The sequence below is a fragment of the Poecilia latipinna genome, unplaced genomic scaffold, assembly GCF_001443285.1.
Source record: "Poecilia latipinna isolate Pla-1442-1.1 unplaced genomic scaffold, P_latipinna-1.0 Scaffold150, whole genome shotgun sequence".
Classification (NCBI taxonomy): Eukaryota; Metazoa; Chordata; class Actinopteri; order Cyprinodontiformes; family Poeciliidae; genus Poecilia; species Poecilia latipinna.
The window spans coordinates 336,811-347,790 of record NW_015112766.1 but is presented as its reverse complement, the minus strand read 5'-3'; the positions used below and the strand labels follow the sequence as shown (position 1 = coordinate 347,790).

Here is a 10,980-nt window from a genome sequence, read left to right as displayed (position 1 = left end):
TCTCAAATGATTAAAAAATTGACGTTTTAGTACAACTTTTAAGAGGCCATCTGCCAGTGAACATTTAAACCAACCATTAATCACGTTGTTTTTATGTATTTATTTATTTATTTGATTAGGCTCCTCTCCTCTGGTTTTAAGACTCCAGCTTTTGTTTAGGATTACAAATAGCAGTTTTCTGGTTTAACTTGTAAAGATGAGCTTTACTGACCTCAGTATGCATAGTGCTGGTCAGAGGTTTCCATCCACTTATGTTCAAGATTAAAGTAATATTATGGAGCTTTTAAAAAACTTGAATTGTGTGTTGTTGTTTTTTAGGTTGGAAGTCAGATTTTTTTCAAACTTGTTAAATATACACACACTCCAGTTATAACCAGTAAATGTCTTAGCAGGTTGATCACATACTTTTCATAACAATCAAACATACTTCAGATGTCATCCTGGTTGACCTTTGACCTCCCTTCTTTATAGAACCGGTAGTTTTTTTGTTTGTTTTTTTCATTTCTTTGCTTCCTGATCTACTTTTTTAAATCAAGGTGTGTGTGGATATATTTAAGCCTGTAAAAGTATAACTTTGATTCTCCGGGATAAGACAAAAATCCTCAAATTCAAAATTGTGTATCTAACGTTGTTTTAAAAAATCCACTGAGGTTCAAATAATTAAAAGGCCAAAATTAATTTGGCTTTAATGATATAAACTGAAAACGGGGGAAAAAAAGTGCCATGGTTCCTGTCAGAAGTCCTTAAAACCAGTTTGAATCTAACAAACGCAACACGAAACGTCAAGCCAGAAGCTCAGCCTCGGATCTGCAGTGGAAAATAAGTTTCAGTATTTTATTGAAAGTAAGCAATAAATAATACTGTGATAAAAATAGTTTATAAGTACTCAGACTGTACATCATTGTTACAAGATCAGAAGATTCAACAGAAGGAGCAGGAATAAAAACAGCAACATGATTTGCTTTGTGCATAAATGACTAAAATCACAAGAAAAGAAAAAAACGTTGGTTCCTTTTGCATCGCCATGGAGACGGATGTTAGGACCTGTGTTTCTGGGGAACGAACAGGACGAGACAACGCGGATGGCTGATAATAAATAAGGGACAGGGAAGGAGTTAAGAACAATAAGGCTTGGTATAAAATCTTAGTACAAAGTAATTTTAAAAAAGGTTTATGGGAGGACGTGATGGCAGCGGGGATCAGCTGAGGCCTCGGTGAACTTGGTCCGCTAACGGAGCCCGAGGCGCCCGCCTGGACCGGCGAGGACGTCTGTGGGTTCTCCGGAGGTTAGGAAGGCTGGATTAAAGGGATCTGCAGGGAAAGGCGAGAGGGAGCTTCCTCATAAAACCTGGAGGTCTGATTTCACTGAAAGCAGCCTGCGGATCGATTCCTGCTACTGTTAGATGGCTTCAACTCTGGAGGATTAACATATTTTGGTATTAGATATGAAAATACAGAAGGAAAGCAGAAAAAAATCTGTTTCACATGATATTTGTCGTCACGCCCTGGATGGCCAGCAGTTCGGTTCAAGGCGACAGACGACTCGGAGTTTATGAAACTCCAGCAATTAATCTGATATTCACACAACTAAGAGCCGCATTTACATAAACTCACAGGTCAGGAGCTACAAAAAGATATGAATTAAGTTATATGTCATATTAAAGTCACTTAAGAATAAATTCAATGATTAGAGAAGGAAAACATACATCTGGTCAATAATCAGGATTATAAAAAAGATTAGATAAAACGTCTGCTGGTAGAAATATACAAACTCCAGACGAGAAAAACATTCAGTTACAGAAATCTGAGACCAAACGGTTTTAAAAACTGGGCTGATTAAGGGGACAGAGGCAAAAAGAGGTTACATTATAACTCCAAATCAATTAAAAGTCCCATTGGTTGACATAAATATCATAAAAACGTAGATTATTCTAGAAAGTTTCCTCTCAGGAAGTATCTGCTCCGTCAATAAAATCGTCCTTTTTAGTTTCGTTTCAGTTCATCATCCTGGTTCTGAAAGCAGGGAATTCCCCTTCATCCTCTGACCAGCGGCTACCTATAGAAATAATGAGGATAAACTGAGAAGGGAGGAGAGACCAATGACAGCGGGGCAGAAGCAGGGGATGGAGGGATGGATGGATGGATGGATGGATGGATGGATGGATGGAAAGAGAGAGAAGAGGCGTAAAACGTGTTATTAAAGCAGAAACTTCTGACACAAGAAAGCTGCTTTCAGATGAGTAATGCAGGGAAACCATACGGAGCTCCAGAAGTGCCAACAAGAAAACCTAAGACGCATTTCCAGGACATCATTTTTACTTTTATTATATTGTTAGAACCAGAACTTCATCGCATTAGTTTTTGATTAATTACATAGATCTCAATATATTAAAATTTCAAAGGAATTAATCACTTTTTTTTGCATTGTTTTTTAAGTCTATAAATCTGATGCACATCCACCAACAGCAATGGATGACAAAACTGTTTCTTTCTGCTCACTGGGTTTAATTTCCGCTTCTAAACTGATTGGATTGGACGCTGGAAAAAACTATTGTTGTTCAAGTTGTTCTAAAAGGAGTTGTCAAATAAAGTCTCAATGCTAAACATGTAGCAGCTAACGCTAATGTCAGCATCTACATTTCTAAGGAAGTCCTGAAACTGTGGAAATCTGAATAACATTTTGCTCCCATCTGGTAGTTAACGAACCGGAAGAACAGATTAAAACTTATAATTATATTTCTTGTAGACCTCCTATGTCTATGTATTCAAAAATTTGAATCGAAAAGGTTACTTATTTTGTCAAAAAAATAAAACTAAAAATTTGATCGCTTTCTACTGCTAAATTAAATGTTCATTTAGGAACTTTCAATCCTAAGAGTAATAATCTTTTCACTTTTGGAGCAAAAAACACTTCTTGTTTCCAAAACTACAACCTGTTTAATTTTCTCAGATGGCACTGACTGAGCTCCGTACGTATGCTGCTTCTATCTGAATCTCGACAGTTGGTGTGTGTGACCTTACCGTTGTGTTAACAAGAGTAGGTCCTGACTGTGGCAGTGTCCAGCCTCTGTATAGACTGACCTCCTGCGTTGCCATGTTGGTCAAACCGCATGCAGAGACATGCCGTTAGTGAGAAGGAGCAGCTCAGCAAAGCCATTCAACAAGCATCAACACAAGTAGTCTGAGCCCAACGGCCCTTCAGATCTATTTTACTCCAGTCAGAAAAAAGTGGAGACATGCAGGGAGAATATTGGCTCCTGCCGCTTACCGTCCATGGGGCTTCTCTTTGGCTGCGCGGAGGGCGACGCGGCGCTGCTGCTCGTCACTCTGAAGTTAGCAGGCAGCGTGTCGGACGCACCCAGAGACATTCCCCTCATGTCTTTGGGCCTGAACTTCTTCCTCCATGAGGGAGCGCGCCGGAAGTTCTTGTCGTCATCCTGGAGGAAAGATGGTCATCCTGAGAGCGGTTCTAACCAACGGTTTGGGTCTCTGTCGGTTTCTCACCTCCTCCACCTTCCTGTCCGCGCCGACGGCCATCAGACTGCTGTACTCGCGCTCCAGCGCTGCTCTGGCCTGCAGGTTCACAACAGACGCATCTTTACACGCACTTTATCGTTTTTGGTCATGAAACCTGGAGCAACTCCTGTTTTTTGGCACCTGTAGAGTTCCAACACATCATCCACTGGCAGACATTTTACGGTTTAAATATGTAAACTACAAACCACGGACTGCAAATAAACAAATAAGGGTTTCCCTGCAGGGATAAAGGTTGGGAATATCTAATAATAAATCTTCTGGTGATGATAATAATCAGAGGGTTTTCACTGGCAGCCTTTCTGCTCTATCTGCTGAGTAGTAAGTATTAAGCATGTTAACCTGACGTGTTTCAGTCAGTAACTCAGAAAACCAGGCAGATAAAACTTTACTGATAAACTGAGAACCCAGTTTGGTTCATGAAGTTCAATAAGCTGGAAAAAGTCACTATGTCCACCTTATTATATGGAGTTTAGCTTAGAAAATCAGGTATTTATTTAATTAGTATTGATTACTTTTTATAAATATTTATAATGTGTTACATATTTTATAAAAAGAAATAGTATATATAACATTTTAATTTAATTCAAAGAATCCTTGTTTTATATACATGTATTTTAATTAAAATGTATAAAAAATAGGTATTTTTCATTTAAAGACAGGATGCATTTGAATGCAAACTCAATAAAACACGGAGAGAGGAGAGCGAAATTACAATAAATAACTTATGGAGTATTTATTTAATTTTTTTACAAGTAAAAAATAATGCATTAAATATGCCTGTAATTAAATGTGGATCAATAAAATTTATTGATATCATTTTAAAAACTATATATTTCATGTTTCCGCAAAACAATTTCTTCCCAGTTTGTTATGGTTCAGAATCAAGTTTTAAAATAAAATCCTTCAACATGCAGCAGCAAGGTGGCTGAATGCTGAGCTTCAATAAAAACTCAGAACTCCTGTCAGGATTTAAAGTTAACAGAAATCATGAGCAGCAGAGGAAAACAAGCTGGGAGGAACTGAAACACGGAGAAACTCGGTCAGTAAGAAACTCACATTTCTGTGTCTGGTCTCTACAGCTTTTCCTCACAGCTGGAGCTGGGAGGTCAGAGTTTGTTTACATGTTGTCTTCGTCTTGTTTACGCTGAAACTCTCCTGATTTGGGATTTCCTCTCCAGGGGATTTAAGGTTCAAACAAGTTTCCACACAGGCAAGTCCTAATCTCAGATTTAATATTTATTTATTGATCTTTTCCTCATCAAACTTTCCACTGAATATTTACTCCTAGTTAAAACTTTCCTGTTTTATTTAATCTAAACCTGTTTAGTCCCACTGCAGTATTTACTCTCAGATTATCTTACAGGCCTTCAGATAACACACCCATCTAATCAGGAAGTCCCGCCCACTTCAGGGGCCATTTCCTTCACCGCCTACATGTTTACATCACAGCGGGCGAGTACATGCAGCGTGTGTGTGCCTGTGTGTTCTGGTGTGTGTGTACCTGTGTGTTCTGGTGTGTGTGTACCTGTGTGTTCTGGTGTGTGTGCCTGTGTGTTCTGGTGTGTGTACCTGTGTGTGTGTACCTGTGTGTATCTGTGTGTGTGTCCCTGTGTGTTCTGGTGTGTGTACCTGTTTGTTCGGTGTGTGTACCTGTGTGTATCTGTGTGTGTGTACCTGTGTGTTCTGGTGTGTGTACCTGTGTGTTCTGGTGTGTGTACCTGTGTGTATCTGTGTGTGTGTACCTGTGTGTTCTGGTGTGTGTACCTGTGTGTTCTGGGTGGGGATCTGCAGCAGCAGAGCCAGTGAGTTGTGGTCGAAGCTTTCGTCCAGGGCGAGCAGCGCTCCGTGAACGCCGCTCTCGTACAGGTTGCTGCTGTACTCCTTGAGGCCGATGGCCTGGACCCAGCCGATGACGCGCTCGTTGGTCCACACCAGAACGTCTGAAGGGATAGAAACACAAACCTTATTGTTTAAAGAGAGCTTGTTTTGGCTCTCCATGGTTCTCAAACTGTGGTAGGCGTACCACTGGAGGGACGTTTGGGCTCCACCTGAGGGCCTCCTGTGGCTCTATGAACACAGAACCTGGGAGTGAACCAACCTGCAGAGGCTCTGCAGCTGTTGTTCATGATTCTGATTTATTTCTTCTGTCTACATTTGAACATAATGCTTTCATTTAAACACTGCTGGTGAAACTTTACTTCAATCACTGTCCCAGGTTTGTTTGGTAGATTTACGTTGCAGTCTACATCCCTTCGCCTTTTTTTAACCAACACTTCTAAACCATTAGATAAACACGTTTGAAAGTTTGTTTTGTTATAAGGTGTATTTCTGGTAAGTTCTTCATTAGTTTCTTTTATACTCATCATGGTTTGTCCCTTTAAATGCTACAGCCTGAGCAGGTGTGTGGGCGGGACCAGCCCAGCACTTCCTGTTTAAATATTGCATCACCGGGTTCAATGAAATGGAGTTTTTGTTTTTGTTTTGTATTGTTTTGATAAACAATACAAAACTTTTTATAAATATTTATATGCATTACATATTTTATAAAAAACAAATAGTATATATAACATTTTAACTTACAATATTAAAAGAGCAATAGTAGATGAGTTTGTAAATTAGAATCATAACCTTTTTCCTGATTCTTTGTCTAGACTTTGTTGTTTGGTTTGACCAGTTTTCTCCTGCCATGGTTTGATGAAGAGCAGGCGTGTCGTTATTTTGTATAATAATAACAGCTTCTGGATACTTCGGATGGATGTCAGGAAACAAAAAGATGTTGAGCAATAAAATCCACCAGAACAATTTGGGCCTGGCAGCTCATGCTGCTTTCTTTTCACCTTTTTCGACTGTTTGACAACACTACCTCACAGCATTGTTTAAAGAGCTGGACCGGTTCTGTGGGCTGGTTCTGTGGTGGAACCTGGTCCAATAGGTCTGGGCAGAAATCATCTAGAGGAAACACTGCAGCTTTCTCAAAAAGTTCTCCTGTTCTTTCTCTATGAACCTCAAACTGATTTTTCTCCAATGTCCGGAACTCAATCAGAGACATTTTCCTGAAAACAATTCATTTTTATATTTAGATGCACCAGGAAGTTGGCTGAGGAGCAAATTTAATGTGTGCTAAACTGCAAAGAAAAGTTGTTTTCATAGTTTTTGTAGGTTGAATGTGTTTGCTGAAACCTGCAGTGTCAGGGAGCCACCAGCAGGAGGAGCTGGTCAGGTGGCTTGTTACCTGAGAGCTCCAGCTGGGACTCGTCTCTCCTCCTCTCCAGCTCCTTCCTGTCGTAGTTCAGCCGCCGCAGACACATCACGCCACACTGGAAGCTGTTCCTGTTGCACAAACACAAACTCAGCAGTTGGGTCATGTTTACACACACACACACGCACACACAGTAAGTCGGGATGGATGCAGGATGTAAACAGGTTGAGGAATAATGTGGAAGTCCAAACATTTTTTCAGTCTGTAGGAACCGAACTGATTCATACTGTTGGATTTAATAATCTCTCCATGAATGAATGAATGGACATACTCAGTTAATCCCAGATGGAAATGTACATATTTCAGTACAACCCGTCCAAACATTTAGACGGGTGTCTGAGGTTGCAGCCCTTCACCCAGAGGAGGCGCTCTCTCCTCTCACTTCAGGCTGAGACCTCTTCCTGTTCAAGGAGGCTGCATGTGAAGTCGTACCTGTGGAAGCTGTCCACCATCTTCAGCTGCCCCCTCAGGTCCTTCTTGGTCAGGTGGTCCAGCATGCGGGCGTCCACCAGGGACTCCATGAAGTAGGAGCGGTACTGAGGCAGACCCAGGCTGGGCAGCCACTCGTTCCCGATCCACTCGTGGTTCATGTCTCCGTACGCCAGTGTCTGCAAGGCCGCAACGAACTGGGCTTAGAGCGTCAGAAAGAAAATAACCCACCAACATTCTGGCTCCTTTCACAACAAACACTGAAAACAGCAGAACTGAGACAAAAACCTTTTTACATTAAAGCTTCTGAAGTTTATTAATGGAAGAGTCTTTGGCTAATGATGCCAAAAGCAAATGTTTTATGATTTTATTCTTTTTATAGAGATGTTGAATAATATTTTATAAACTTCAATGTCTAAAGGAAAATTCTGATAAAATAAGATCATATCTGCCCTGTGGTTGAAGTCTGAACATCAACAAAATGCATCAAAAATAAGAAATGTACAGAAAATTAACTCATCCGCATTTTTGCATTAAAATATTTAAACTTACACCAGATCTCTTGCATTCAAAAGTAGTTTGAAATAAATCTGTGTTTTTAACTAATTTCCGGGAGTCAAAAATGACTTTTCCTTACCTGTTTTGCTCAATAAATTGTTTATTGTCCACATTATTTTTTATTATGTCTAGCGTCCTTTTTTTGTCAGATATCTAACAATAAGGGAAGAATTATTATTAATTTTTCTGTTAACTGTTATCAATAAGTAAAATGGACATATTATACAACATATTCTAATACATATATATATTTAACATGAATAAATTCAGTAGTAATATTACAGCAGCTGCAATAAGTCCAACACAAAGTCCCAAAATAAAAATTTGGACTAAAACTTGCATCTTACATTATTGCTGCTGTTAAGGCTGATATTTACTGATCAGCCAGTACTGATGTTAATATGATTCCCAGTGGTGGCCAATGCTAACTAAAAGTTAGCTGCACTAAGGCTACCTGTCAACGACATGTGTTATATCGCCCTCAGCAGGACGAACATGGTCATTACACGTCTGCCTGTACAGTGAAAGTGATTCTCTGTGACAAACCTTCCACTCAGTTTCAGTTTTATAAATGTTGAGTTTTGCTAACTCTGTTGGTGACCAAGGTAGGACTTCAGTAGATTTTAAACTGTTTCCTGTGGAACTGCAGCAGCAATGCATTCTGGGAAAAGAATAAACTTAATTTACTAAACCGAGAGGAAAAGGAACTGCTGCATAAACAGTCTCCACCCACTTCAAAATAAAAGCATGAATATGAACATCTGCTTGAATTTCAACAAGTAAATTGGTATTTTAGAATTTATCTGGAAAAATTAAATTAGAGGAAGCTAAAGGCTCTAAATGGTTTCGTTAAAGTGCCACCACAGTGTTCCCATCACTGGCTGTTCCTGCTATGAAAGTGACGGGGAAGCAACATGAAACTTTACATAAGCCGAGTGATGAAGATTCATAAAGATGTTCCACCTCCTGAACAGCATTATATTTATAAAACTGGGTCGCATTTTCTTAATTTTACATTCACAGTTGCATCAGTTTGCTTCTGAAGTATTTTTATTCTTTACAGGATTTATTCAGCTGTTTTATTATGTCTTATTTTTTAAAATTAGAATAGTGAAGAAGCAGCTTCTGAAGCTGCAGCAGGTTTAATGCAGCTCAGTGTGAGTCCATCAGAATGTGTGCAAACCTGGGCCCAGCTGCCCTCGTCATCCTCCTGGTGTTAGCGTGGTTAGTGAGCATGGTGAGAAGAGCAGAAAGGCGAGGGGTTAGTGAGGCGGCCGTGAAGGGTTAGAGCAGCTTCACGTGAAAAATAATAAAAACATACAAATAAATTAAAATCAAAACACAAAGGCAGGAAAAAAGTTATGAAAGACGGATTCATTTATTTGATTAAAGGAAACCTGATTCTGTTCTAATTTTATCTAAAACAAACAAGTTCAGGTGTTGATTTCTTTAATTGTTACATAATTTCAGATCTTTGCCAGTTAAAGCCCTTTTCAGACGTGATGCATCCAGTGAGTGTGTATTCAGTCACTTCTGCTCCCGACTCATTCACGTCTGTAAAACGATTTTTACTCAAAGTCTGATTTGACTGTAAACCCATCCGCCATTTTGGAGAAGGAGGAACAATCGTTTTTGCTGCTACACATGTGCTGTCATTACAGTAGCCTCATTAGAAATGTAGTGTTTTGCACACAGATATATGTAGTTCAATCAGATAAAAGTATCTAGTTTAGGACCAATTTTTAAATTACTTTTCACATCATAGTTCACTTCATAATCCATGACTAAAGTTTCTCTAATAATCTGCAGGATGTGAACATCCCAGTGTCCTAATCAATCAGAGGGTCAATCAGATAAAATTTGGACTTCAGTGACAGAGAAAGTGTTTATTTTTAATCAGATATGGTGTGCTCTGACTTGAAAAGTGTTTTTAGAGCATAATTACTCTGTGATTTGTGATCAGTCTTGGCTCAAACCCAGATCAATGAATTCCTTCAGTAAGATATTTACATGTTTCCCTGGTGAAACTTTCAAAGCAAGTTTTCAAACTTTCCAGTTCCACACTTTGGAAATAAAAGCAAATCAAATGATCTAAAAATTCACTATAATATGGCATCATTATTAGATTTATTAATAATGTCTTGTGATAGTTTTCTACAGCAGGGAGAAAATAAATACTATTATTGCTAAGTTTTCTGTTATTTAGTAATTAGAATTAAAGTTGGTAATTCTAACTAACTTAAAACAAGGAATGTGTGATTTAAAATGAATTGTTTGTCTTTTTATGAGGTGTATGACAATATCTGGTTTAAACTGTAAATAATGTTTTCCATGTTTAAGCTTTTAATTCAAGATTGCAAATTATTACAAAACTGCAGTTTGAATGTCAAGAACTTTCAAGGACTTTATGCAGAAATCAAGCACTTTCCAAACCTTGAAAACACCTAAAGGAAACTCTGAGATTATCCAGGAAGGACCTTTAGATACGATGAAATGTCTGAATGGGGCTTTATGAGCGTAATGTTCATAATGATCAACCAGCGGTGGGGGAATAAAATCACCAGAAAAACGGCCTGGTTACACAGAAACTTATCTTAGCATCATTTTAATTAGGAAAACAAAGAAGAAATGAAGAAATTATTATTTAAAAAACTAATCAACTATGAGGCACAAGCACAAACTAAACCAGCAGGACAGAACTGGCTAGCTGAACAGAAACAAGAGAGCGACGGCTGGCTTCAGGCCGCCTGCTTCAGGCCGCCTGCTTCAGGACGCCTGCTTCAGGACGCCTGCTTCAGGACGCCTGCTTCAGGACGCCTGCAGGACCTCAGGCCGCCTGCTTCAGGCCGCCTGCAGGACCTCAGGACGCCTGCAGGACCTCAGGCTGCCTGCTTCAGGCCGCCTGCAGGACCTCAGGCCGCCTGCAGGCGGCCTGAAGCAGACGGCCTGAAGCAGACGGCCTGAAGCAGGCGGCCTGAAGCAGGCGGCCTGAAGCAGGCGGCCTGAAGCCCTGCAGGCTGCCTGAAGCAGACGGCCTGAAGCAGGCGGCCTGAGGCCCTGCAGGCGGCCTGAGGCCCTGCAGGCGGCCTGAAGCAGGCGGCCTGAGGTCCTGCAGGCGGCCTGAAGCAGGCGGCCTGAAGCCCTGCAGGCTGCCTGAAGCAGACGGCCTGAAGCAGGCGGCCTGAGGCCCTGCAGGC

At 40.2% G+C, this 10,980-nt stretch overlaps 1 protein-coding gene across 17 annotated transcripts in view; it reads right to left on the bottom strand.

Moving 5' to 3' along the window:
* Window positions 1-1,137: 1,137 nt before the first annotated feature.
* The window catches only part of ppfia1 (PTPRF interacting protein alpha 1), a 45,173-nt gene continuing 35,330 nt past the window's right edge, over window positions 1,138-10,980 (bottom strand). For 7 of the 17 annotated variants that reach the window (XM_015029338.1, XM_015029348.1, XM_015029343.1 and 4 more), the window contains 7 exons: window positions 8,967-8,993; window positions 7,229-7,404; window positions 6,770-6,867; window positions 5,302-5,477; window positions 3,505-3,573; window positions 3,269-3,437; window positions 1,138-2,056 (listed from right to left, as the gene is read on the bottom strand). In XM_015029338.1, coding sequence (XP_014884824.1) covers window positions 1,995-2,056; window positions 3,269-3,437; window positions 3,505-3,573; window positions 5,302-5,477; window positions 6,770-6,867; window positions 7,229-7,404; window positions 8,967-8,993 — 777 coding nt within the window. In that variant the 3' untranslated portion in view covers window positions 1,138-1,994. Of the gene's footprint in view, window positions 2,079-3,021; window positions 3,085-3,268; window positions 3,438-3,504; window positions 3,574-5,301; window positions 5,478-6,769; window positions 6,868-7,228; window positions 7,405-8,966; window positions 8,994-10,980 lie in introns of all 17 variants that reach the window. The other 10 variants (XM_015029345.1, XM_015029350.1, XM_015029347.1 and 7 more) reach the window with 4 other exon arrangements.